General features: G+C 58.6%; 1 protein-coding gene across 2 annotated transcripts in view; it reads right to left on the bottom strand.

Annotated features, from left to right (window-relative positions):
* The window catches only part of IFFO2 (intermediate filament family orphan 2), a 47,415-nt gene that overhangs the window by 8,558 nt on the left and 12,776 nt on the right, over positions 1-26,081 (bottom strand). For both annotated transcript variants that reach the window (XM_073903279.1, XM_025856705.2), the window contains exons 2-5: positions 6,727-6,787; positions 5,370-5,465; positions 4,016-4,156; positions 2,605-2,744 (exon numbers count right to left, since the gene is read on the bottom strand). In XM_073903279.1, the coding sequence (XP_073759380.1) occupies positions 2,605-2,744; positions 4,016-4,156; positions 5,370-5,465; positions 6,727-6,787 (438 nt within the window). The remainder of the gene's footprint in view (positions 1-2,604; positions 2,745-4,015; positions 4,157-5,369; positions 5,466-6,726; positions 6,788-26,081) is intronic.

The following is a 26,081-nucleotide window of genomic DNA, read 5'->3' as shown; positions in this document are numbered from 1 at the left end:
GGGGGGGGGGGGGGGGGGGGGGGGGGGGGGGGGGGGGGGGGGGGGGGCAGAGCAGCATAAGAAGGCGCTGCTGGCCTGGACTAGCTCCAGATTAGCCCCTGGGGTCCACCGTCACCGCAACACATACTTGACCGCTGACTTCACTTCCTTTCTAGCGTCTGGGATCTGAAGGAAACCCCAGCTGAGGAATGGGAAGCCAGAAAGGACAGGAAGATGGGCAAGAGAAAGGGGTCAGGAGATCGGGAGGGCAGGGCTGAGGAACTGGCCATGGTGCAGGGAAAGTAGCAAATTCCTCCCCTTCTCCTTGGTCTGAAGCCCAAGCAACAGATTTTGATCAAAACAAAACAGCCCTGACATGGGGCACATTATTCAAAGACTTCAGGGGAACTGGCGGGGGGCAGCCTCTGGCTTGGGTCTCAGCCCAGCCCATAGCCGGTGGAGATATGGGAGGCGGCGTTCAGGGCCCTGCCCAGGGTGGGGTCAGCATGGCCTTGGCTAGAACTGCAAGGGTGGAGGGGATGATCAAAGGAGATATATATATACATATATATATATTTTTTTTTTTTTTTAAACCAAACAACCTTACAATCCAATAAATCTACTTGGATACTATCTGAACCTAGTTCAGACCTGTCAACCCCAGGCACCCGATTTTGCATGAGACCTCCTTTGTACAATAGTAGTGCTGCCAGGGAGTCCCCAGACCCAGCTCTTGGAACTGTTCCTTTCAGCCCAGCCCATTCCCAGGCAGCCTAACTATCCCTTGGGAACTTTCTGCAAACAGGGGCAATTTCTTCAGAGAAGCCCTTTAATTCACCCAAATGAACCCAGCCTGGGTGTGTGGGGTGGACAATCCCGCCTCAGGCTCAGGAACGCCCAGCGCCACGTTCAGAAAACCTGGATCCAATCAAGGGTCCCCTTCCACAGCCCCTGTCATCACCAAAGGATGAGAACACGACATTTGGAGAGGATGTCGGAAGACGGAATCAGGAGTCCAGGAGTCTCCTTGTCCCGCTCCAACAGCAAGCCCCCAAAACACAGCGAGCGCCACCTCAGTTCTGTTCCCAGGGAATGACACGTACAAGAAAGTGTCACACAAACCCATCCCCACCGGGGTCTGACTCCTGCCTCCCTAAGAGTCATCCGGCTCAGAGGCAAAGGGACCAGGCCAGAGATGGTATTGCAGAGAGGGCAGAGGGCGACTCTCTTCTGAACGCAAAGACAGCTAGCTGGGGACAAAGGACTCAACTGCGGGCCAGGGGCCCAGCTCTGTTCCAACTCCTGGCACGCTCCTCTGAACCTCAGTTTCCCTATCTGAATGTGAAAGGGCTGGGCTGAGTGGCCTTTGGACTCTGTAATGCCAAGCCAGACCCAGGGCTCTGCAGGAGGCAGGCGGGGGAGACCCGTGCCCCAGCTTCTGAACCGAGTACAATGTCAGAGACCACTGCCTAAACGACACGAGCCCCTGGGGAGGGGTTCTGTGGGGTTTTGTGACGGCTCCTTAGAGCCAAGAGCTCAAACATAGCCCTGCTGTTGGAAACCCAGAGTCCTGGGGGAAAGCGGAGTTCTCAGTGCTCAGGCGCCCAACTGCAAGGGGCTCCAGAGACAGAACAGGCAAGAGCCACCAGAGGGGCAGGAGGAAATAAATGTGGGCCCCAGAGGTCCTGTCGCAGCCCAACCCTCCGACTCCAAACCCTCAGGCAAGTCACCTAACGCCCGCAGGGGCACCCTCCTCTCCCCTCCCCCACCCCACCTCAGGGCACCGTGTGGACTAGAGTCAAAGACAGATTCGGATGGAGAATATGGCCCTGGACAGACCAAGGCCACAGTGTCTCCCTGCCCCAGGCGACTCCATCCAATGAGGTTCGAGTAAACCAGCTTTTGGCAGCGGAGGGGAGGGTAGCCCTGAGGGCAAGTATCTGCCAATGTCCCACTGGGGCGAATTTTCAGCTACTTCTGTGCCATGGCTGAACCTGGAGCGGGCGGCCGCATGCGCGATCGGCTTTCATGAGCCGCTGCGGGCCGGCTCCAGCCCACCACGGACCAGAGCCAGTCCCGGACTCCACCGCTAACCCGCAGCATCTCCGGGACGGAACCCGGGCGGCAGACAGGCCTGGCTCTGAACCTCAGCTCCGGCCCACACAAGTGGAGCAGTTGTGGCCAAGTGCCTCCTGTCTGTGCGTCTCCGCATCCTCGTGTACCAAGGGATGTGGTAATCCAACCTCCTCGGCTGACTGTCTGGAGTCACCGAAGCCTCATCTGTAAAGCCACCCGCCCACGGAGGATGCTCAGTGGCTGTCGGGAGCCCGCCCTCGGCCAGCATGGTGGGCCCCAGTGCGGCGATGGGCCCAGCGATCCCACCCCGGGGACAACCGGTCGGAGTGTAAGGCTTGAGCCCACAGGACCCACTGCTACCATTTAGGCTCTTCTGAACATGTGGAACTCCCCAAATTATGAACGCTGAGACTAAATCCAAATTCTTTCAGAACCCCATGCCGGCCAGACAAGGCACTGTCAGAGCAGGCCACCCGTTTGCAGCCCTGCCCCCAGCAGCCTGGACAGGTGGAGCGGAGCCCCGGGGGCCAGGGCAGCGGAGATACTCACAGCTGGTTGAACACGCGTTTCATCTCGTCTGTGATGTTCATGGAGCCGACCTCGTCGTCCGAGAACCGGTTCACCTCCCCATCCTGCTCGGAGATGTCGTCGTCCGAAGCCACCTTACGCTCTTTCTTTTTGGGGACCACCTGACCCGGGAGGGAAGAGATGGAGGTAAGTGGGAGCCTCTGCCGGGAGGGAGGGTGGGCTGGGAAGGGAGTCAGCACCCCGCAGGATGGATGGAGCGTGGCTGGGGCGGCCACTGCCGGGAAAGATGCGGAGCTCCTCTGAGAAGCAGGCGGCGTTAGCAGGAAGCATGAGGTGGGACACATGCAGGAGGGAGGTCAGACGGCCTGGCCCCTTCCCTCCCGCGGTGGGTGGGCCGGCTCAGCTGGGCCCTTCATCAGAGCAGCAGCTGCAGGATCTGGGGAGACCAGTGGGCCAGACCGGGGTGCAGAGTCCCCTGGGATGTCTCAGAGCCAGCCAGAGAGAGAGAGAACCCTTCACAGAGGCCCAGAGGGCTCCATGCTTCAGAGCCCTCCTGCTCACATGCAAAGGCAATGGGCAGGCAGCCCGAGGGTCACCAAGCTTCCTCCACTCCAAGCAGACAAGACACGAGCAAACCAAACAAAGCCTGGAATGGTCACCCCCTGCTTCCCAGCAGAGGGGCAGCCAGCAGGCACAGAGGTGGACGAGCCCAGATCTCTCCCGTTACACCCAAAGTCACACACTTAAAGCAACAACACGCTGGAATGCCCTGGGCTCAAGCAAAAGCCAAACCACGACCCAGAATTCAAGAAGCGGCCTCTGGAGAATGACACGTGCCCTTCAAGCCGCTGGACTAGCCCCCAAGCCCTCCCTGGAGGACAGCCCACCAGTGCTAACTGCCCCATTGCCTTGTCTCAGGACACACACTTGTTCCTTGAGGGCTGGGGGTGGGCCCTGAGAGACTCTTCGGTGGGAACAAAAAACAGGCCATCAGCTCCTCTTGGGAATTCTGAGGCTCATCTACCAGGGCTGAGCCAGCTCACCCGGCGCTCCCACAGCCTGGCCAGGGCTCTCAACCTTGGCGACAGCACCCAGCGGCCCGTGGACCAAGACCCCGAGGGTCAGGAGACCTGAGTGCCAGTCCCAGGTGGGCCTGTCCCTCCCTGAGCCTGTCACGTCCCCCCACCGGGCGAGTGGCCTCCTCAGCCACAGGATGAAGCATTCAGCCCGACAAGCCTACGAGTCGCCGGGTCCCTGACTCTGTGTTGTCCTGGGGAGGCCAGAGTGGGGGCCGAAGCTAGCTCTGGGAGAAGGGGAGTGGGTGGGACTGTAGGGGAAGAGGGCCTGGCCATGCAGGGTAGAGGCCGGGCACTCTGGGACGGGGCAGTGGCAGGGGGGAGTGGCGGCTGGTGAGCAGGGCGACCCTATTCACCTGGAAGATCTTGGACACGTCTTCCGAGTTCCGTTGCTGTGCGACATCGCACAGCTTGGCCGTGATATCGATCCGGCGACAGATGTCCATGTCCACCTTCATGGCCTTTTCTTGGATCTTTGTGTCCAGGTCTGTCATGGGCTGCAGGGAGGACAGCAGGGGGGTTACGTGAGCGAGCATGGGGGCGCAGGGCGGGGCCGTCGCTCCCAGGCTCCTGCTGGGCAGAGGGGTGCGCAACCCCGAGTCCGAGTCCAAGGGGGGGGGGCCTGAAGCTTCTGGGGGGGAGGGCAGGGCCAGCGCTGCTCAGGTTGGGGGAGGGCGTGGAGAGGTCGTGGTGGCTAAAGGCTTTGGCGCCAAGTGGACAATGTGAGGCCATGTTTGCCGGCCTCCCTAAGGGCTGGAAGGCGTCCTCTCAACAGACACAGTGCCAGTGTTTATTTCGTCAGAGCAAAGAAGAAAGACACCTCCCACTCTTGAAAGACTTCCCTCTCTCCCACCCCTTCTGCCCCACCTGTCCCCCCCCCCCCCGACAGAGGGGCCTGCCATGGTGCACCCTCTCCCCAGGCTTCTTCCCATGGCCACGGAGTCTCACCAAAGATGAGGGGGGTCCCCCAGGACCCCAGTGAGGGGAAGCCAGGTGGGCTCCCCCAGCAGCCCCCTCCCCTGGAGGCTTCTGCCAGCCACACCCAGGTCCACAGCCCTTAGGACCAGAAGCCACACCAGGCTGAGTCACCCGCCCGGGCTCCTTCTCCTTTTTGGCGGCCCTCCCTACATGCTGCCCGCTGCCTGAAGGGGGCAGGAAACCCGGGTGCCCAGCAGGAAGGAGGTTTTGGTTGCCAACAGCTCCTGGCACCCACAGTCACTCAGAGAGGTTCCAGTCTTCAAAAGGATGCAGACGCTGGCCTTCCCTCACTTTACAAAGCAACCCTGCTGCAGGCTGCTGGCCTGAGGAGCCTCCCCGGCTGACAAAGACTGGACCCAGGGGCCTCCTGCAACCTGCCACTGGGCCCTCCACTGTGCCCAGACATTGAGGCCCAAGGCCACCACCCGCCCTCAACGTGGCGAGCTGGGACGAGTCGGAGCAAACACAGACAGACCGTCAGAGGAGCCCAGGGGAGGGAGGGATGGGTTAAGCAGCAGATTAATGCATCTCTACTCAGACCAAGGGAAGCGGAAGTGGGGTGAGGGGGGCTGGTCTCCGATGCATCCGTCATCCTCATGGGGCAAACGCAGCCAGCCAGGACTCTAACTAGAAGCCGAGCTCTGGAGCCTCGGAGTGAATGAAGCATTTTGCATGATGGGTGTTGGGGGGGGGGGTGTCATGAAGCTCGGGGCGGCGGCCAGTGGCACTTACGTCACTCATGAGTCCCTTAAACACCACCAGCTCGGCCTTGAGCCGCTCGATCTTCTCGTTCATCTCCTCCTGGATGGCTTCAGCCTCCTGCGCCGCCTACACGGGACAGAGTTGGGGGCGGCTTTAGAGGATAAGGGACCCTGAGGGGCGTGAGGTGCTGGACACCGGGGTCCATAGCCCTGGACACCTGATGTCCAGCCAGGCCAGGCACCTGCATGCCAGGAAAGGGGTGCCAAGCACCTCCCCCCTGCCCGGCTTCCTGCCGAGCCCGGTTCACTGCAGGGCACCACTCAGCTTAAAACACCTTCCAAGGAGTATCTATCACATGGAAAAATCCCCAGCAGACAATAAGAAGAAAAAGAGCCAGGTTAGTGGAACAAGTGATTCCAATAGGTCAAAATGTGAGCTCGGTCCTTGCGAAATTGCCAATAGTTGACCATCTCCCACCTCAAAAATGGCAATGCCACGTGTGTCCATGTAACCAAACATACGCATGTACACATGTAGAGTACATGTGTGTTTGCACAGAAAAGACAGAAGGTCTCCCAGTAATTTACCAAGTATGCAGGGAGGAGGGCAGGTAGAACTGGAGGAGAGTTTTATTTTCTTCTCTCTCTGTTTCTGAATTTTCCAAATATTTGACCGTGAACATGTCATGTTTGTAAATAAAAAGACTTCTGTTATAAAAAAAAAAAGCGGGGGAGCAGACATTCATCCTTTTCCTTCTACATATTGACATTACTTTATTCTGTCTCTTAGAAGATCAGCACTTTAAATATCGGAAAGCAATTTTTAAAAATGTTTGAAAGAACTGTGCCTTGCCTTCTCATGGGTTCGTTATTCAGAGGCCTAGAAAGTGAAGTTTGCTGTCCAGGGGACGCAGCAGGTGGGTGAGAAGCAGAGCCCAGACCCAGAGCTACCGAGCCAGCACCACAAGAGAATATTCTCCCCGGGAGCCCACCCAGTGACACGCCACCCATCCTCTCTAAGGCATTCAGCCCCAAGTCAGTTCCTGCAAGCTGGGGTAGGACAGCTCAAGAGACCATCCAGTCCTGAACTCAGGTGAGGAGGAGAGGGTCAGAAGGAGTCACTGGACCAACATCACCCAGCTGGGACTTGGACCCAGGCTTCCCTAGTCCCATCCCCGAGCTTTTCTGCAACACTGTGCCAGTCCCTTCCTAGGTCCGAAGCAGAAGACAAAGAAGAAGCCTTGTGGCTCCCTCGAGGAGCGACTGAGGCAGCAGGAGGGCCGGGGCTGAGCCGGGAACAGCCTCCGACTTTGCCCCACGGAGACTGCATCCCTAGGCCACACGGTTCCCGCAAGCCTCTCGTGGTTGGGACCTCCGGGGGTGCTCACCTCCTGCAGCGTGTCCACCATGGTCTGCAGATTCATGCGCTTGGCCAGTTCCTCCTCCCACCTGCAAGAGCCAAGAAGGACAGGTGGTCAGACGGTGGCCTCCCCCTGCCAGTCCCGCCCTCAGACACCAAGCCAGCACCCACCCTGGGCCTGTCCCCAGGCGAGGCAAGCAAGGTGCAGCCGTGAATCCCTCCCTGCCCGCCCTCTGGGAGCTCCCAGTGTAGGGGAGGGGGACAGCCAGGCCGACACATACCCATAACATCAGGCGGGGGTGACAAGTGCCAGGTTCCCAGCATGAGCACCACACCCCGGGGAGACAAAGGCAGGAGGGACGACCAGGTCCCCTTCACACAAACTGTAAAGTGCCATGCAAAAACCACTGCTCCTGCCATTGGTGCATCACACCGTATGGAGGCTGGCACTCAGGAGCCCGGCTGAAGCCAGCACCGCAAGAGAGAAACTTATTGTGCTGATCATCATGCTCCGCGGGAGTCTTTCTGTCCAGCGGCAACCCTAATCAGCAAAAAAGTCTCCTACACAGCTGTTATCCCTGTCTCACGGATAAGGAAACTGAGACTCAGAGAGGTTACGTGTCTTCCCCAAAGACACGCAGCTATAGCTAGTGGATGGGGCTGGAATCCAAACCCAGGACTGTTTTATTACATTAGAACAAAAACAATAAATAAATATAGCTCTCACTTAGTCAGCGTTTATTATGGGCCAGGCCCCGTTCCAGGGCTTTCTCTGTATTGTCTCATTCGAGTACACGTTGGTTAAAGCCCCACAGGAAAGAATAAAGGGCAGGAGGCACACAAGGGCTCACGGTGCACCCCCAACATTAACTGGAGGTGGAATGGGATGTTAATAATCATAATCACTGGGGGCGGCTGGGTGGCTCACTCAGCTAAGTGTCCGAGTCTTGATTTTGGCTCAGGTCAGGCTCTCAGCGTCATGAGACTGAGCCCCACATAGGGCTCTGTGCACAGCGGGGAGCCTGCTTGAGATTCTCTCTCCCTCTGCCCTTTACCCCTCCCCCATGGCCTCGCTCTCTCTCTCTCAAATAAATAAGTCTTAAAAAAATAATAATCCTAATCACCATTCCAATACCAGCTCACCTTAACTGAGTGCTTACTTTGTACCAGGCACCGTTCCACGTGACATAATTCAATCCTCCTAACAACCCCCCAGCACAGCTGTACTGTTAGCCCGTGTTACAGATGAAGAAAGGAAAGCCAGGCAGAGAGTCAGGGGCTCAAGGTCAGGGTGAGGACAGGTGGAGGCAGGACTCAAAACCCAGGCTGGAGGCCCCAGACTGAGCACTGGTAACCAGGATCCATCAGAGCCCTCACCGGGCTCCCCACCCAGCTCCCTTCCTTCCCCAGAGGAAGCCTGGGGCAGGTTCTTTCCCTCCCTGCATCCTGGGACAGACAGATGAGCTCCTCTCTCTCCTCACCCCATGGCCGCCTCCCTACATGGCCTCAGAGCAGGCAAGTCTGGAAGCCTTTTAGGATGCTGTCGGGGCCAGCTAAAAATAGGCCAGAAGGGAGGAATGGATGAAGGGTGCGTTACATCACTGGCTTTTGGAAACAAGAGAAGACGGATACTGTTTGCACACACAGAGGAAAATTCCTCCTCTCCCCCACACACTCCCCTTCTCCCTCATTCCCTCTGGTCTTTACCAGCCCCCTGGCGTTGGTAGCCAGGCCTAGATCTGCCACGGGCTCCGGGGTCCAGCACCTGGCGGGCAGGGGGGGCTGGACTGCCGCCAGGGATGAAGGACACAGAGGAAGCTGAGGAGGGGCAGCGAGAGAACCTAAGGGTTGAACCCAGGTGAGACCATCTCACGGAGCACCCCCACTGTACAAATAAGGAAGCTGAGATCCAGAGTGTACAGGCAATTTGCCCGAGGTCACCGGTATGTCAGGGGCAAGGCCAGGAGTCCAGTGGGAGACAGGGATCCCTGAGGTGTGTGGGGAGACAGCACACCTTGGGAGACAGGGATCCCAGGTGGGGAGAGGTTCACAGGCCGCCCTCCACCTGCCCAGCAGCTTGGGGCTTCTGGGGCTTCTGTCGAGGGAGGCCAAGGCCCAGAACACGGGTCCGAGCTGAATCATCATCTCTCCTGGCCCTGCTGCTCTGGGAGGGCGAGGGGGGAGGTGGCAGGGGACTCAGCTCCAAGCCGCTGAGCTGAGCAGGTGCAGGGAAGGGTTGCGGCCTGCCTTCAGCAACAGCAGGCGCCGCAGAGAAGGGGGCAGCGAGGGGCAAAGGTGTGGGCACCCAGGGGCCTCTCACCCCCACACACCCGCTTCCCAGACAGGAGCATCGAGATGAGGCCCGGCCCCTCTCACTTTTCCTTTGAGCAACCTTTTGATGAGGTGCCGCAAGGCTCCACAGACCCATGGTACAGACAGGGAAAAGGAGCCCCAGAGAAGGGAAGCGACTTGCCCCGAGTCCAGCCCGGAGCGAAAACACGAGCCAGGCCTTTGGATCTCCAGACAGTAGCAGGAGCGAGAACCCCTGACGGGCCAGCCCGGTCTGCGTCCCACGCTCTGAGCTCGGGGCCTCACACACATCCCACTGGTGTTTCTAAGCCGCATCCCGACAGAGGAGCTTCGTACCAATGACCGCACGGGCCTTTGTGACTTCCAAAGCCGGGCGGAGTGGGCAGCCGGCAGTCCTGCTCCCAGAAGACCTAGGACAGACCCCCGCATGCCTGTGGTAGCCGGCCTGACAGACCCAATCCGCGGCCCGCACCGCGGTGAGAAGGGCTGGCTCTGCCCGCGCCAGTGTTGACGGTGCAGAAAAGCTGTGCCCTTCAGCTGCTCTGGCTCACCGGGGTGGAAGGACAGCAGTGAGGGGCTTCTTAAGGGGCCCCAGACGTCCCCACATTCGCTGCAGCCCAGCCCCAGAGGGAGCAGGCAGCTTAACCGAAAACTGGTCAACCAAGTTACGGCCACTTCAATTGCTGCACCTGTGTTCCAGGGACAGTCCCCTCCCCTGCCCTGGATCTGCCCACAGGAATAAGGTTTCAGTAAGGACGGGTGCTTCGGGCAGAGGCGCCCACAGAAGCAAAGATGGGCAGCAGGGGGGCCAGGGAGGAGCCACTCCGAAGGGGACACACCTAGTAGGGGCCAGGGCTCGGTCGATAGCGTGTCCCGTAAGCCGGCTCTCCCACCTGGCCCCCACTGAGCAAAGGCGCGCACATTGTAGGCTGTGACGCTACCGAGAACCGCCCCCCCCCCGGCCCCATTCTACAGGTGGAGAAAATAAGGCCCAGAGCACAGAGGTAACTCCAGCCAGGGCCAAGGCGGCCTGAATCACTTGGGGCCACCCCTGCCCACCCTGACCCACTGGCTCATGAAACTTCCTTAAACTTTTCTTCCTTAAAGTGCTGGATACGAGAAGGGAGAGGCGGCACACTGCTTGGTCACCTTCTGGGTGGCGTTCACCGTGTCGGCCATTCGTATACACGTAAAATAGAAAGCACCACTTAACCTTCCCCCAAGGACTGTCCCCATCATGCAGATGAGGACGCAGAGGCTCGGACGGAACCCAGTCACCCTCTCCCGCTCCGCCTCAGCCTCCTGAATCCTATGCATTCTCTCGCTGCTGTCCCCAATGCCATCTCTTCCCCAGACGTCACTTGCGTTCCCTCCTTGAGCTCTGGTTCCAGGCAGCCGGGCCTCGGGATCCCTGCCTCCTGCGCCGCTTGGCCACGGGACCTTACCCCGCACGGCTCTCACCCAAAGAGCCAGCCGCGATGTGGGGGGCAGGGACGGACTGCCCCCCATCTTTCATTTTCTCCACCTCCAGAAAGTGCTCAGGGCCCCGCCCCGGCACCAGCTGTGCCCCCACCACACCACGGGGACCTGCTCTCGCCCCCCTCAGCCTCTCCGTCCCCACCCTGCAGACGCCGTCGGACGGCAGTCTCCGAGGGCTCTCTGTCCACGGCACGCAGCAGCAGGGCAGACAATGACGGAGGAGGGCAAGAACACTAACAGAGCAGTTAATACGGACCGAGCGTGCACCGTGTGCCACGCACCCTCCCTAGGAGTGCCACGGGTACAACCTCACTTAAACAAGCCTCACGGTCACCTCCAGGTACGACTATTATCTCCATGTTACTGATGAAGAATCTGAAGGCCAAGACCATTACCCAAGATCACACAGCTGGGAAGGTGGGGTCATGTCTATGTCACACCTTTACTCAGAGAATCTCCAAAACTGAAGGCTGGAAGGGGCCAGAGTTCACCCAGTCCACACCTCTGAGGGTACAGAGAGGGAAACTGAGGCCCGGGGTCCCACAGGGAGTGGAGGGCAGAGTGCCCTCCACTCCCTCAGCCCAGGCCACAGCTCACGAGGAGGGAGGCGGAGGGATGTGAGTCTGAACCCAGGCTCAGCCTCCCCGAGCACCTGCCTCCTTCTCTCAGAGCCTGGGTCTCTCCACCTACACGGCCCCAGCCCACACCAGGGACACTTAAGAACCCATCCTGTTCCCACACTCTCTGAAGGTCAGGCAACCAGCCCTCAGCTCTGGCTGGACTGGACCTCGGGGCGCATCTCCCGGCCCCAGCCCAGCCTCCTGCCCCCTGCGACTCATCGCCCAGTCCCTCCAGTGGCCTGTGTTCAAACCCTCCCACTGCCTGGAGCCTTGAACTGAACAGGAAATCAAGATCCCAGTGAGGAAGGGGCTGACGCATGGCACCCCCAGAGCCCCCAGAGTGCAGCCCAGCATGACCCACGGCTCGGCGGCCAGACGGAGTAGCGGGCAAGGGCAAGGGCCGTCCTGGAGGGCCTCTGCACCAGTTTAGAGGGTGAGGAGGGGCTCAGACTTGGGAGTCCACAAATCGGGAACTTGGACGTGTGTGCGGGCAGCATGGAGAAGCCCTCCAGCACCCACTTCAGAAGTCTTAGGCCCCCTGTGCCCTGGCCTGACGGGGCATGAAGGAAACATGAGAGAGAGGCCTGTTCTAGTGGGAGAAGAGGCGCAGAGGAGGGCTCCTCATACAAGTCCTCAGACGAATCGGGTATAAGGCTGGGGGTCCAGCCCTCCCACCAGGACCGAGAACTGGTTATAATTACCATTCCTGCGCTCACTGCCATACTCCTGCACCTAAAACCCACCTGCACTTGGTGGGGAGCCTAACAGTTGTATGGATTTGTTGAATGAATGAATGAATGAGTGAGTGAGTGAATGAATCCGAACCACAATCACTCCTCAGCCCTCCTGCTCACCCCTTCTGCCTGGAACATTCTCCACCTACACCACCCCGGGCTAGGGGCTCCCAGCAGCCAAGTCCCCAGCACTAGCCTTCCACTCAGCAATGTCCACTCCAGGGCAGGAAGGGGGCAGGGAGAAGGAGAAAGCTTCCCCCCCCCCCACTTCCCACCGCCCTAGGGGCTGAAGAGGGGAGGCAGGGGTGTCAGGACAAAGCAGGCCATGACAGGAAATGACCCTACACAGTGAGGTCTGGGGCCTCAGCCCCCACCCTTAGCAGGAGAACACGTGTGAGGCCAGGGGCCGGGGCAGGGGGTGGCGGCACAGCCCCAGCCAGATGTGATCTCCCCGCGTGCCAGGAGAACCACGGCCACAACCACAGGATGGAGGAGAAGTCTGGCAGGCCACTGGGGGGGAGGGGGGAGGCAGCTTCATCGCCAGCCTCCCCCCCCCCCCCCCCCCCCCCCCGGGCCGGGCCCCCCCCCCCCCCGCCCCCCGCCCCGCCGCTGACTCCTATCAGCTCCCGATGACACACAGAGCCTCAGGAAAGGGACTGACAAAGCCTGGACTGCTGGGGGGCGGAAAGCCAGGCTGAAGTCACTGGCAGAGGAGCTGACTCACAGAGTTTTCACTTCCTGTGCCGTCAGAGAAAGGAGGTCTGGGGCTCCAGCTCCAGAGGAAAGTGGGTACAGCCCCAGAAAAACAATTAAGGCTGCAGGAACAGCCATGGGGCTGCTGGGGAGAAAGTCCTGAAGATGCCTAGGCAGCAAAGAACTGGGTTTGAATCCTGTCCCCGCCACTTCCCAGCTGTGTGACCTTGGGCAAAACAATCACCCTCCCTGGGCCTCAGTTTACTTATCTCTGAGATGAGAAGCACTCCACCCCTTTGGAGGGTGGTTGTGAGGATGACACAAGGTGGGCAGTATGGGCGAAAACACTCAGTCCCGCCCCCGGCACAGAACAGACAATAGATGCTTGGCAGCTCCGTGTGAGCCGTGGAATGCCACGGCTGGCTCCAGCACCCAGACCTCAGAGAGCTGGGAGCGCGGCCCAGGAATGGTCCACACCTACCCAGGGAAGGTAAGTGGCTGGCACACCCTGGCTGACTCACTCAGGTGATGGGAAGCGAGCTCAGGTGAGGGTAGGCCGGAGCCCACAGTGGAAAACTTCGTTCTGGGCCAAGCATGGGCCTGGCCTCCGGTGGAGAGCAGGTGGCAGACAACAATTTCCACCCAGAAGGACGGGGAGCTCACCCCCTTGCAGCACAGCTGGGTGCAGGCTGCCACCAAGGCCAGGGCCATGCCAGGGCCATCCTGCCCACCCCCCTGGGCTCCCACTGGCTTCTGCGTATGCGCCGCCCACAGATGCACAAGGCACTGCTCCCCTTCCCACGTGGCTGGACCGTGTCCTGCCCCTGGCCTCACTGCAGAGCCGGGGTCCAGACTAACATCCGAGCTGGGGGACAAGGCGGCCCGGCCCATAGGCACACCAGGGGGCCTTTCCTTCAAATGCATTCTCACCAAAGCCCACGGGCAAGAGATCAGAGTGGGCATGTCAAAGGAGCCCCGGCTACAGATGAAGATCCAGAGCCGCCCACCCTCTTAGTTTCCGCTGAGCCCCCCCTAGAGAGCTTCAATGTCACAACTGAGTCAACTTCCCATGCCCCAGCACCCCCTTGCCTCATATCACAAACAATTCCCACTTGTGGCAGAAAAGAAACACAGATGAGCGGAAAAGGCGGTGGGGGTGGTGGGGCTGGAAAGACAGCCCTCCTCCCAGGCGGCTAACTGCTCAAACTCCCCTCTCCATCCTGACTTCCTCCTCACACGTGGTTTACCGTGAGCACCTTCTCCCTCTAGCAGAAGGAGGGCTGAGTGCCCCCGCCTGCGAGCAGAGAGGCCCCCCGTGCCCCCGAGCCCAGCTCTCACAGGTGCCTCCTGACACTGCCCTGCTGAGGCTCACCACCCTCCTCCCGTCTGCGCTCAGCCCCTGATCCGAGGGAAGGGACCCCGCGCAGACGTGCCCATCAGCAGCCCGGCTGCCCAGCTGTACTCCGCTGCTCAGAAGGAAACACAAATTAAATGCCAACTGATTGTGTCCACGGAGGAGGTATTAAATTAATGTGCACACTTAACCAGGGCAGCCGATTCCATTACAGGCGGGCAGTAATGGCCCGCGGAAGGCCGCCGCACAGGCTGTGAGCAGCCACCACACTGCGTGTGCACCCCTACCCAGCATGCTGCCACACACACGCACACGCACACACACACACGCACACACGCACGCACGCACACACAGGTGGATGCGAGCACAGGCCTGCTTTCAACCTGAAAGGGCAGCCCAGTCCAGGGAGCCCAGCGGACAAGGCTTGCCATGAGCAACCTGGGCCTTCCAGAATCAAAGATAAGAGGAGTCTCCACGGACTCCACTAAGAAGGGTAGGCAAACTGTGAAAGCCATCTGCTACTCTGTGATTCCTGGGGGCCCACTTACCACTACCTAGGAGCCCCAGTTTCCTTCTCTGTGAAATGGGGGTGGGGTCCCACCTTGTGCGTTACATGGGCAGACTTGGTAACCTCAAAAGAAGGGAACCAGGCACGCCTGATGGACGATGGCCATTCTTACAACTGTTGTCACCCTGCCTGTGCTTCCCTGGGGGAGGGAGACCCAGGGTGGCATGGCCGGACCACTGGAGCAGGGCTACTTCTCCATCCCGCCCCGACTCTGGGGATCTGGAAGCCCTGCAATTCAGCTGCCCATAGTTTTCCCAACACAGAGGTGAGAGTTGGCCCTGCCCATGGACTGTCACAGCCCCTGATCCCGGGGAAGGGACCCTGCGCAGACGTGCCCATCAGCAGCAAGGTGGGAGGCAAGCTGCATGGAGTTGTCCACGCTCTCCCTCCCTGTTCCTAGTGGCCAGGGGCACCCTGTGGAGGCAGCTGGCTGGCCTCTGGGGCTCTCCATGGGAGCCACCAGGCCTTGAGACAGCTGGGAGGGGCTGGCAAGCCCTTGACTGGACCCCAGGCCCCAGGCCCGCACGTCCTCAGGCGAGCATTGTGCAGGAAGCCCTGAATCTGGTCCTGTCTCTGTCCCTAACTTGCTGTGTGACCTTGGGCAAGTTCCTTCCCTCCTCAAGCATCACTTTCCCATTCTTAACGGAATGATGTCCAGCTGAATAAATTCTAAGAGCCCAACCAGCCAGGCCAGAGAACGATTTCCGTGGTCCCTGGGCAAAAACATCACGCTGACCACAAAGCGGTCTGATAAACCACAAAGTCTCAAGCCAGCTGGGATATCAGTCTTTGAGCTCAAACCAATGTGTGTAGTAAAGAGAAGGGCAGGGGCTCTGGAGGGTCCTGGGATCACACCCCAGCCAGACATCCTAGAGCAAGCTACCAACCCTCTCTGAGCCTTGGTAAGACCACCCACCTCGTGGGGCTTTTCCAACTATTCAGTGGACTCGTGTATGACAGGTACCTAGAACAGTGCCTGGCACCCCATGAGCACGTACTCGGTGTCCCTGTCCATCTTCCTGACCTCCTAACAACAGACGGTCAGAGAGGTCCAGAGACTGACAAGAGTGGTCCTGGACCGCAGTGCAGGTGCCACACCTGAACCCAGGACTGGCTGACTCCAGAGCCGCTATGCCGCCATGTTAATCATGATGATGATGGTGGTGATGATGAGCTAGATGCCACCATCAGCTGGCTGGGTGACCGGGGGCACCTGGGGGTAGGGGTGGCAGAAGAAAAGGAGCCAGATGCTGGTACTGCCAAGTCCACTGCTGGCAAGCAAGACCCAGCCGGTGTCCTGCCTCTGCCCTCCATGCCCCCAGATGCACCCCAAGAATAAACAGGCATGTGCTCAGCCCTTTGTCTGTCCCGACAAGGGTCCCCTGATGGCAAGAGAGACCAAGGCAGGAGAGGTCCCACCCGCCAGAGCCAGCTAGTCTCACGACACCACCCCAGCAGGCACAAGGCATTCTCATGGGCTCAGAGAAGCCCCCGTCACCTGCCCCAGGGCCGATCTGAGGTTTCAGCCATTTCTATGAGTCACCTGTTCTAGTTACCCAGTGTCCATCTTCGCCCAGATTCCTAGCACCACTCCCACTTTGGTGCCATGTATGGAAACACCTACAGAGAGACGTGACAGCTCTGCATGCCTGTAATCTAGAGCTGTGTGCTAGGCAGCACCCTACTTCCAGTGCCGCTGTCTAGAAACCACACCTGAGGGGGCTCTACTCCCCCACACACAAGCCAGACCACTTCCAAGAAGGAAAGTGACTCAAAGGGTATCTCATGGCGAAGAGGAATCTGCACCCCAAATTGTAGGCCACCGTGAGGTTTCTGCGGCACCATCTCCAACCTCTTCCAGGCTTGCTACACCTTCATCACCTCCTCCAGGGAGCCCTTCAGGACTTCCACAGGGCGAGTCACTATGTCCATCAGGGGTTTCCAGTCCTGGCACATGCCTTCCTCATGGCATCCAGGGAGCTATAAACAGTCACTTCGCTGCCTCTCCCATCCCACTCGCTCTCCTAGGAGAAGGGGAAGACTTACATTGACTGGAAAATGCTTATTACGTGCTGGTCTAGTCACTCTTTTCCCACCTTAGCTCTGTGAGCCCGGCGTTCACATGCCCACTTCACCGATGAGCAAACAGAGGTCCAGATGCAGTGCTTGGCTCCAGGTCAAGCCCAGTCCGTCTGACTTTCCAGGCTGAACAGCCTCTCAGGGGTAAAAGTGTCTTACCAGCTCCACAAACCCCTCCCCCCACCACGCCCACCAGCACACCCGATTACCACCCCAGGGTCAGATGCACAGATGTGGACTCATGGGGTCTCAAGCACTGACTTGGAAAAGAGCTGCTTAGCCAGGGTATCTGCTTTGCCCGTTTACTCACTTCTGAGACCCTAGGACCCAGGTGGAGAAAGGCCTTAGCATTCCACCTCCCGTGGCCAAGTCTGATCTGCGAGCAGCCCCGCCAACCCTCCCACCCCCACCCCGACCACCAGCACGTGACCAGCAAAGGAGGCACCGGCTTTGGAGTCAGATTGAAATGGGCTCAAATCCCAACACGACCGGCCACAGGCTTCTGGGCAAATGATTTCCTGCCCTGAGCCTCCCTATTTGGACAATGTGACATGGAGATCATGAAGGACCCTCCTCAGGGCTGCTCCAGTCTGTGAAAGAGGTGATATATGCAGGCTCTGAATAAATGCAGGCTCTGCTTCCCTGCCCTGTCCTGCTGCCACGAGCTAGCTTTGAGCTCTCCCTGGGTCTCAGTCCCTTCATCTGTAAAACGGTCTGTTTCCTCTGGCTCTGCTGCTCTGTGGAAACCGTGGTCGGGGGGAGGCTGCAGTTTGTCACAAGCCTGGGGTGCTGTGAAGGGCAGATGCGCGCCTCTGGGCAAAGCACCTAACGTGCGCTCCAGGTTCCCCACCTCTAAGGTGGGTGCTAATGGAAGCCCCTACCTCGTGGAGCTGGTGTATCGAGTCTGTATGCATTAAGCGCTTAGTACAGAGCCCAGCTCCTAAGTAAACGCTCAACTGATGGAAGATATGATTACTCATGGGATGGGGTCTTCCCGCCACAGAGAAGGGCTGGCCCACCTTGGGATGGCAGTCCACTACGTGAACTGGCCAGGGCCCCGGGGCACCAGACAGGATACCTGGATGCCCAACCAAACCCCTGCTATCAATGCCTGGTAACACACGGATGTTATCAATGCCAAAGACACAGGAGGACTTGTCATCACGCTGGCGTCCAACCCAGCACCGCCCGCATCCCAGCACCTACAGAAGACCTGGCACAAGGACGCCCCAGGGCATGAATGTTGGGGGTCACAGAGCGCAAGAGCCTCACAGCATCCACTGCAGCCCAGCTTCACACTGGCTTGGATACCATCTTCTTCCCCCCCATGACAGTTTCAACAAACATTTCCCAAGTACCCGCTCAGGGAGCCAAGTGCTGGGGCGGGGGGGCAAAGAAGTGGATTCAGAGTATCCCCCTCCCACTGGGAGAGGGAGGCCAATTCCAGAGCTCTCTCCAGCTCTGTGTCTCTGGCTCCCTTAGCCTCAGGTCCTCAATCCCTCAGCCCACAGGCAGGACGGTCTGGGCACCGGCTCCTCGTGCCCCGGAAGCGGGGACGGAAGGGCCTGCTGCTCCTGGACTGTCGGGGCCGGGCGGCATCTTTGCTCTGCCCCCAAGCGGAGGGGAGTTGCCCCTGCCCCGCTGAACCAGGGGCAGGAGGGAGGAAAGCAGGAATCTACCACCACAGTGGAAACAGAGGGAACCATGTGGCTGGGGGACAGGGCTGGGAGGGAGACTGGTCATGCCGTCCCCTGCTGTCCCCTTTTTCTAAGTCATGATAAAATGCAAACATAATTTCCCACCATAACCATTTTTAAGTGTCCATCCCAGTGGCATTCAGTACACCCACCGTCTTCACCTTGCAAAACATAAACTCTGCACCCATTAAACAATAACTCCCCACGCCCTCTGGCACCCAGCTTTCTACTTTTTGTCTCTATGAAACGGACTACTCCTAGGGACCTCGCAGAAGTGGAACCACACGGTATTTGTCCTTTTGTGACTGGCTTAGTGCACTGAGCGTAAGGTCCTCAGGGTTCACCCATGTTGCAGCGTATGTGAGAATTTCCTCTCCTGTATCTTCTCAATTTTGAATGATATAATGTGTCCATTAGTCAAAAAATCAAAACCATTTAAACCTTAAAAAGACAAAAACACCTGCTTGCTCTCCCTCTGGTTTAGGTTGCATGCGTATTTCACAGCGATTACACCAGAAATAGAACAGGTAAGTGAAACAAGACAATAGAGACCCCACCCAGTCCCCCCTCCCTGAGAGAATCACCTTCACACTGGCTGCCCGTCCTTCCCAATGCCTTCTTATGAAAGCTTATCTTTCACAAGTGAATCCAGGATCAGACAGGACGGGGCGTTTAAGTGTGCTTTTTACACTTAACATACAGCATGCATCCTTCTGGGCTTCTGGGCGGGTCACACGGCAGGTGGCTGCGGCCCCGCTGATCTAACAGGTCCTGTACTGTCATTCCCAAGTCCTAACAATCTAAACAACGCCTCGAAGAGCTTCCTGGTATACACACATCTGTATATCTGTCCAGTTATCTGGGTGGAGTGAGTGCTGGGTCAAGGGGGTGGATGTGTGCCCCTCTAAAGCGCCGTGTGTGACAAAGCTGAATTCTCGCGGGGCTCAGCCACTGCTGGAGCCTGGACAGCTGCGCCGGGAGCTAAGGAACAGCAGGGTCCTGGGTCCCCCGTCCTAGTTCCTGCAGCAACACTGGTTTGTGCTTCAGTCTCCCCATTAATCAAAAGACTGGTGGGAGAAGACCCTGCTATAAATACTGCCCTTCCTCACCCTCATTGGGGTGGCATTCTGCCCCCTGCCCCCAAGGAGCAACGTGTTGGGAGATCAGGTCCATCCTCCCAAAAGGTAGAGGTTTCTCCATCCAGTGTGTGATGAGCCCTGGAGCAAGCAGCCTCATGCTAGCGTGGGGCAAGATAAAACAGCATCCCCCATGGCACCTCCAGCTCCCGGTGTGCCAAGCCACCTCACAACTGCAATGCTTTTGCATGTGCTATACACTCCGCCCAGAAGGCTCTGTTCTACATGCCTCCTTTGTCATCTCTCTCTCTCCTTCTCATCCTATACCAACATCAGAACCTAGTTTATATACCCCTCCTCCAGGAAGTCTTCCCTGACTCTTTGGTCAAGGTCAAGCGCCCTCCTTCTGTACTCCAAAAGTCCCAGTCACTTTCTGCTCAGGTAGTCTCCCTATTTAACTCTCGCAAGATCAGGCCAGTCTCTGGCTCCCAACAGCGACTCCAGAGCCCAGCACAGGCCCTGGAACGTAGGCACCCAAAAAATGTTTCCTGGATAAAGGGTGCATTGAGTGTCACCTCCAGAGCCTTTCTTGGGAGACCCAATCCGGAGTCAGTGCAGCACCGATTCACTGTGTCGCCTTGGGCATGACCTCCCTGTGTGTGCCCCTCCCCACCAACCTCAGTTTCCCCAACCTCCACAGTCCCTGCCCCCTCTCGTCCCCCGATGCTCTTCTCTCACCTGGTCACCTGGACCTACCTCCCGCAGGACAAACGACAGGACGGTGAGCTCACAGCTCTCTACCCCCAGGACTTTGCCCTTCTGCTCAGGCCCAGACAAACCCCCAAAGATGCTCCACCCCACTCCCCTCCCCAGCATCAGGCACTCTTAGCAGCTCTCAGATGCTGGGACTCCAGCTGTTGCTCAAGTCCAGAAGCCAGCAGGGGTTCTGAGCACCCAGGCCAAAAAGCAGGAGGCCTGGCGGGGGGGTGGGGGGGGGGGTCTGAGCCCAGGAGGCTGGGGAGGCCCCACCCAGAGCTATGTTTACAGCTTGGAGGTAAAAACAGCAACTCCCAAGGCTATTTTAGAAACCTAATGTGCACTTTGGGTCTCCAGTTGTTTATTCCAAACGACTGTGCCGCCCCCCAGGTAAGTGCAAAGCACTGTGGGTCTGCAGCTCCGTGTAACGCCCCCCGCAAAGCCACATCACTCACTGGGAGCGCTGTGTACCCCGAGCAGCCCTGGGCCCGCGGCCTCAGAGTGCAAGTTATCCTTAACATCTGCAGCCTGTACAAATAAGGGGTTGAAGCCAAGGAGAGCCCACCGGACAGGAGTTGGCACACAACCCACCCTGGATTTATACAGGCTCTGCAGCCTTGAGCAAGTCCCCTCTCCAGGCCTTGGTCTCCTCATCCGTGAAATGGGGGACAATGACCCCCACCTGGGTTATATGAGGACACGCAAGCACAGCAGATTCCATGTGTGAAAAAAAAAAAGAAAGAAAAGAAATCTCCAAACGTGGGATCCCAAGATGTCAGAAAGGGATGCTCTGAAGTCCAGGCCATTTGTCAATGGGAAGTCCGAAGCTCAGGGGGTTAAATGACATGTCCAAGGTCACACAGCCAGACAGCAGCAGAGCAGGGACCGGAGCCCAGAGCCTGGATGCTTCCTTGCCACGCTGCAGTAAGGGGAGGAAGACATTCTTAAGCAATCGCCAGGGAGGAAGGAGGAGAGAGTGACACGGACCCAGGAAGCCAATTACACGTGGGGCTTGTGCCACTGAGGCTGGGTTGGGGCAGACACTGCCTGTGTGTACAGCATCCTAATTGTCACAACTGGCCAGACAGGTGATTAGTCTGCCACCGTCTGCACCGCGAGGGATTAGTGACTAAACGCAGCTCGAGGGGACAGACTCATTGCTTAATACCAACCTCCTGTCGTCATGCAGGCCCATCCAGTGAGGAGGGCACTGGCACACCGCGTACGCGCATGCACACACACGCACACACACACCCGCACACACAGTGTCCCTCTTGCCCATCCATGGGGCTGGGCAACCCCTCTCAGAGGACAGAGAGGTCAGCTCCCCCAAGGACAGAGGGGAAAGAAATGGAGCAGACACCCGGAGAAGCTGCTATGACAGTGAAGCCTCTGGCAGCTCCTTACTGGAGCGTCTGGTTTCTGCTGATAGGGAAACTGAGGCTCACAGAGAGGAGGTGACTTGTCCAAGGTCACATAATCAAAACAGCTCACATCATGAAGTGGTAGTTTGTGATGGGCTCTATTAACTCATTCAGTCCTCACGACAGGCTTAGGAGGTGGGTGCTTATTACTCTGCCCATTTTACAGATGACGAAACTGAGGCCCAGGGAGGGGAGGTGACTTGTGCAAGGTCAGAGTTCGAAAGTGGTAGAGAGCCAGGACTCGAATCCAGGCAGTCTGGCTCCGGCGCCCAAGCTCACGACGCCAGACTCCCCTGCTGACCCTGATGGAGTGGCAAATGCCGGATTAGAACATAGTCTCTCGCATCCCAAAGCCCGGGCTCCTGTCTCTGTGCCAGCTGGCTTCATTAATAGGAGGGAGAAGGTCAGAAAGAATGTATCTCAGTCTCCCGGTGGTGCTGTCAGAATGGACCCTGAGTTGCATCACCTCCAAACCCCAAAGGGCAAAGTGCTGAGGCTTCCATGACGACCTGCCGGGCTGGGCCCAGCTTGGCCCGAACCGTGTGTCCCCTGAAGTAAGGCGCCCACAGCCCTGGCTCAGCCTCCAGAGCCCACCAATAGGCAGGGAATCCTTTAGAGACCAGAGATCCTCCAAAGGGGGTCCCCCAAGCATTGCTCAGATCCTGCCAGGTGCCCAGCCAAGGAGGAAGCAGAGGGTCACCATCCGCAGCCCTGCCAAGGAACCAGCAGGCTTCTCTTCTCAGCTCAAAGCCTCTCTGCTCCCTGAGACTTGCCCCTGCCCCCCCAGCCACACAACCCCTGGCCCAGACTGAGCAAGAGGCCGAAAAAGAAGACGGTCCAAGACAAAGGGACAAGGAGCGGGCTGGGAAGGGATGAGGCCCTCACACATCTCCCCTGCCCCTTACCTCAAAACACTTGGACATCAGGCAGACAGACTCGGCCACCTCCAAGCTGGTGACCCAGTAAAGGTGGCTTTACCTCTCTGAGCCTTGGTTTCCTCGTCCGGGAAATGGGGGCAGCCACAGTTCCTACCTCCCAGGTTGCGGGAATGGTACAAGATGGTGGGGGGGGGGGGGGGGGTTCCAGGTCCAGAGTCCGAGGCTTGACTGGGACATGCCATTCTTCCCTGCAGACAGTTCATCCTCTGGGCTCCCCGCCCCCACCCTGGGAGGGAGGCGCTGCCGGTAGCCAGACTCTCTAAGTGCCCCACAGATAGTAGGCCCTCAACTGGTATTTACTGGATGAATCACTCTGGGAGCTGGAGCCATGGGGTAGAGCAGCGAGAGGGCCTGGGTGCGAGTCCTGCCCCTCCAGCTGCACTGACTCACTGTGTGACCCTGGGCCCGTCCCAGCACCTCTCCGGAACTCACTGCCCGAGAAAGCTCTGACCGCCCCCCCAGGAGCTCCGGCTCTCCCTTCTCCTGCCTCTGGGAAACCCGTAGGCCAGCCACCTCTGGGGCAGCCTGCCCAGAGGTGAGCCCCTTCCCAGCAGGCCTGGCTTCCTAGGGACAGAGAGCCGAGTGCACGTCCACCCCTGTAAGCCGACAAAGGCAGCAGGCGGGCTTCCTCCTGGTGACTTTGCCTGGGGACAGATGGGAGCACAGTGTGGCGTCTGTCAAGCCAGATGGCCTGGTCGGCCTGAGGGGCCCGGACACCAGCTGGGTGTCCAGCCCCAGCAGGCAGAGCTGCTTAACCCCTTCTTGTCCCAGGCGCAGGACTTAGCACCCCCTTGGCAACTCGGTCACTGCGGTACACTCGGGCTTCATGCCCTCCACCCCTGGAGGTGAGTGGCCTCCCTGGGGCCAAAAGGGAGTCAGGGAGGCAGTGGGGTGAGAGGGAGCCATGGGACAGGGGGGAGTGGAGGAGGTGCCGCCACTGGGTCCCGAGGGCAGTCCCGGACCGCCAGGAATGTGCCAACCCAAAGGGCAAGCAGGGGAGGGCACTGATTCCTGGCCGGGGAGCCGAGGGGAGCTGCGCAGAGCCAGCCGCTTTGCTTCCAGGACACCCATGTGGGGCAGAAGGCCACCAGCCACTTTATCGGGCCGGAAAACCCACTCCCCGGCCCAAGCCCCAGAATCAGCACTGCCCTGGGAAAGAGGAGACCCAACTCCACCAGGCTGGCTCACTGGCCCTCGACATGTTGCTCAACCTCTCTGGGCCTCAGTTTCCCCATCAGGAAAGGTGGAGCCAGAGTGATCCCTGGGCTCCAGGGCCACGTCCAGCTCCGAGGGTTCCATGACTCTGGGAGAAGGCATGTGCCACCCTCCCAGGCATTGGTGGGATCCCAAAGGGAACAGCCAGATCCTTCCTAAACCAAGAGCATGCCCTAACAAGTGTGCATTGAGTCAGGAGGGCCTTTAGGAGGGAAGAGGGTAAGCTTAGGGGCTCAGAGGGGAGCAGTACTGTCTTCCCCAGGAGGTTGATGCCCACCCATTCCCCTACTCCATGGAAGGCTACACAGGGGGAATGTAGCAAAGGGGATTATGGCTAGAGACCAGGAAGCATTTTCCAATGGAAAAAACTACAAGGCACATCCAGAGGAAGACTCTGTAATGCCCTCCCTAAGCAGTAAGATCTCTAGGTAGGATCTGCAAAGGTCCCAACCTCAAGGCTGGGAGGGAGGACCAAGTGACTTCTGGAGACCCCTGGGAAGAGCAAGCTGGTGTCCACAAGGAGAAGTAAAGCAGGGCCTCAGAGTCTCTGCACTCAGGTGCCCAGCCAATCTGGTATTCCAGAGGGGCTGTCATCTTGGGGCAGAGCATGGCCAAGCTCAGCTCCAGCCCGGGACCAGCACACTGATCCAGCAGGCATCTTTAGGTATCTTTCAGGACAGAGGCTGCAGAAAACTCCAGAAAAGCCCCAAGACCACATCAAAATAGGCAAGGAGGCAGGGCTCGGCAAGAGGGCCGCCAGCCAGCAGTGGAGCCTCAGCGTGGCAGAGGCGAGAACACGGGGCCGGGGGGCCATAGACCTGGCCGTGAGATCTAGCTCTGCCACCAAACTGCTGTGCAACCTTGGGAAAAATCACTGCCCGTCTCTGAAGTGTGTGTTGGGGGAGAAACGAAACATTTGTCGGGACTCTCGCAGCTCTGATTTAACAGTCATTTGTCACGCTGGCTAGGAACAAAAGTCTGCCTCTCTGGCCCATGTAGCATCATTGCCAGGGCCCAAGCACAGGGCCTGAGCCCAGGAGCCCTGCAAACGGACGGATGGATGGGTCGATGGATGGATGATCAAGTGGGGTAATTCCTAAAAAGGAAGAGCAGAAGGTCCTAGGCGTCCCGGGATGATTCCTTACACGTGCCCACAAGACCTCCTTGGATCGCTTTCCCACAACTACAGACCCTCCAGCAACCAATCCCCTTCTCTATTTTAAACATACATGTGCACGTACCTACCCGTGCATACTTGAATTCGCAACACATGCTCCAAGCACAGTGGCCTAGTTCTGAGCCCTGAGGACAGAAGCTCTGGACCCCAAAGCCATGAGACTCAACTGCTCCAGCCATCCCCCGGGGCATCGTGGCTTTCTGAAGTGCACTCCCAAAGCTGGGTTTGAAATGAGAGGCAACAGTGGTGGACCCCAGTGGTGATCTTTAAAGCCAGAGAGACCCACATTCCCACGCCAGCTCTGCTGCTTTCTGGCTATTAACAAGCAGCAGGTCACTCTACCTGCCAAGACTCTGTGTCCTCATCTGTGCAATGGGCATGACTACAGCCACCCTTCAGGAGAGCACCTCCGTGAAGTTCTGAACCGCACTGGGCATAAGAGACGCTCTTGGGAAACCGTGCACTGAGCATTCTGGGATAATGAGATCCTGGCTTCCTTCTTGGAGGAGCCGAGGGTGAGCCACACCTCCCAGTGCTTCTCTGCCTGGGCCCTGCAATCCCTTCCATCTCCTTTCCCACCTTGGTGGGTGATGTGCCTGGGCTCAAACCAGGCAGAAGCTACAAAGCGGCCTTTGTCTCGGACGAAACTCTAAACCAGCTGCCCTGATGTCACCCCTGGAGAAACAATGCTAACACGGCCTTCGACGTCACCTCTCTGCCAAGGTCTGGGAGTGCGCTTCACCCACAAGGCCCCACAGAGGCAATCTGTGGGCTGGACCAGAACCCAGAAGCCATCCTCCCGTGGCACTACAGAGTTCCAGAAGGAAGAACAGCTGTCCCCCTCCCCCACTGCTGAGAGGCTGCGGGGGACTCGAATCCCTGTCTCCCAGCTCCTCCATTTCAGCCCAGGGGCCAGGGCCAGGAATGTGCGGCCCATTGCCCAGCCTGGAAGACTGAGCCTGTGAGCGTGGTGGGAAGTAGTCCGGGAGAATCTGCCAGACTCAGATTCAAATCCCAGCTCTGCCCTTGCTTCACGGTGAGACCTCAGGCCAGGGATGTGACCTCCTGAGGCTGCCTCCACATCCATACAAGGAGTCTGGGACTGAGACGGCCCTTCCTCCAAGCAGCAGGAACAGGGACACACTCCCCCATCCAACAAGGCCACTGAAAGCCACAGGCTCTAGGCAACACACTGTGCTGGATGGCCTTGAATGCTAGGTCCTGCCCTACCAGTGACCCTGCGTTGACAATCTGCTGGGGAGG

Source organism: Callorhinus ursinus, unplaced genomic scaffold (genome assembly GCF_003265705.2).
Source record: "Callorhinus ursinus isolate GAN/ISIS: 27379988/994484 unplaced genomic scaffold, GSC_fseal_2.0 scaffold18, whole genome shotgun sequence".
NCBI classification, from domain to species: domain Eukaryota; kingdom Metazoa; phylum Chordata; class Mammalia; order Carnivora; family Otariidae; genus Callorhinus; species Callorhinus ursinus.
Note: the sequence above shows the minus strand (reverse complement) of the source record. Positions and strands in the feature narration are given on the sequence as shown.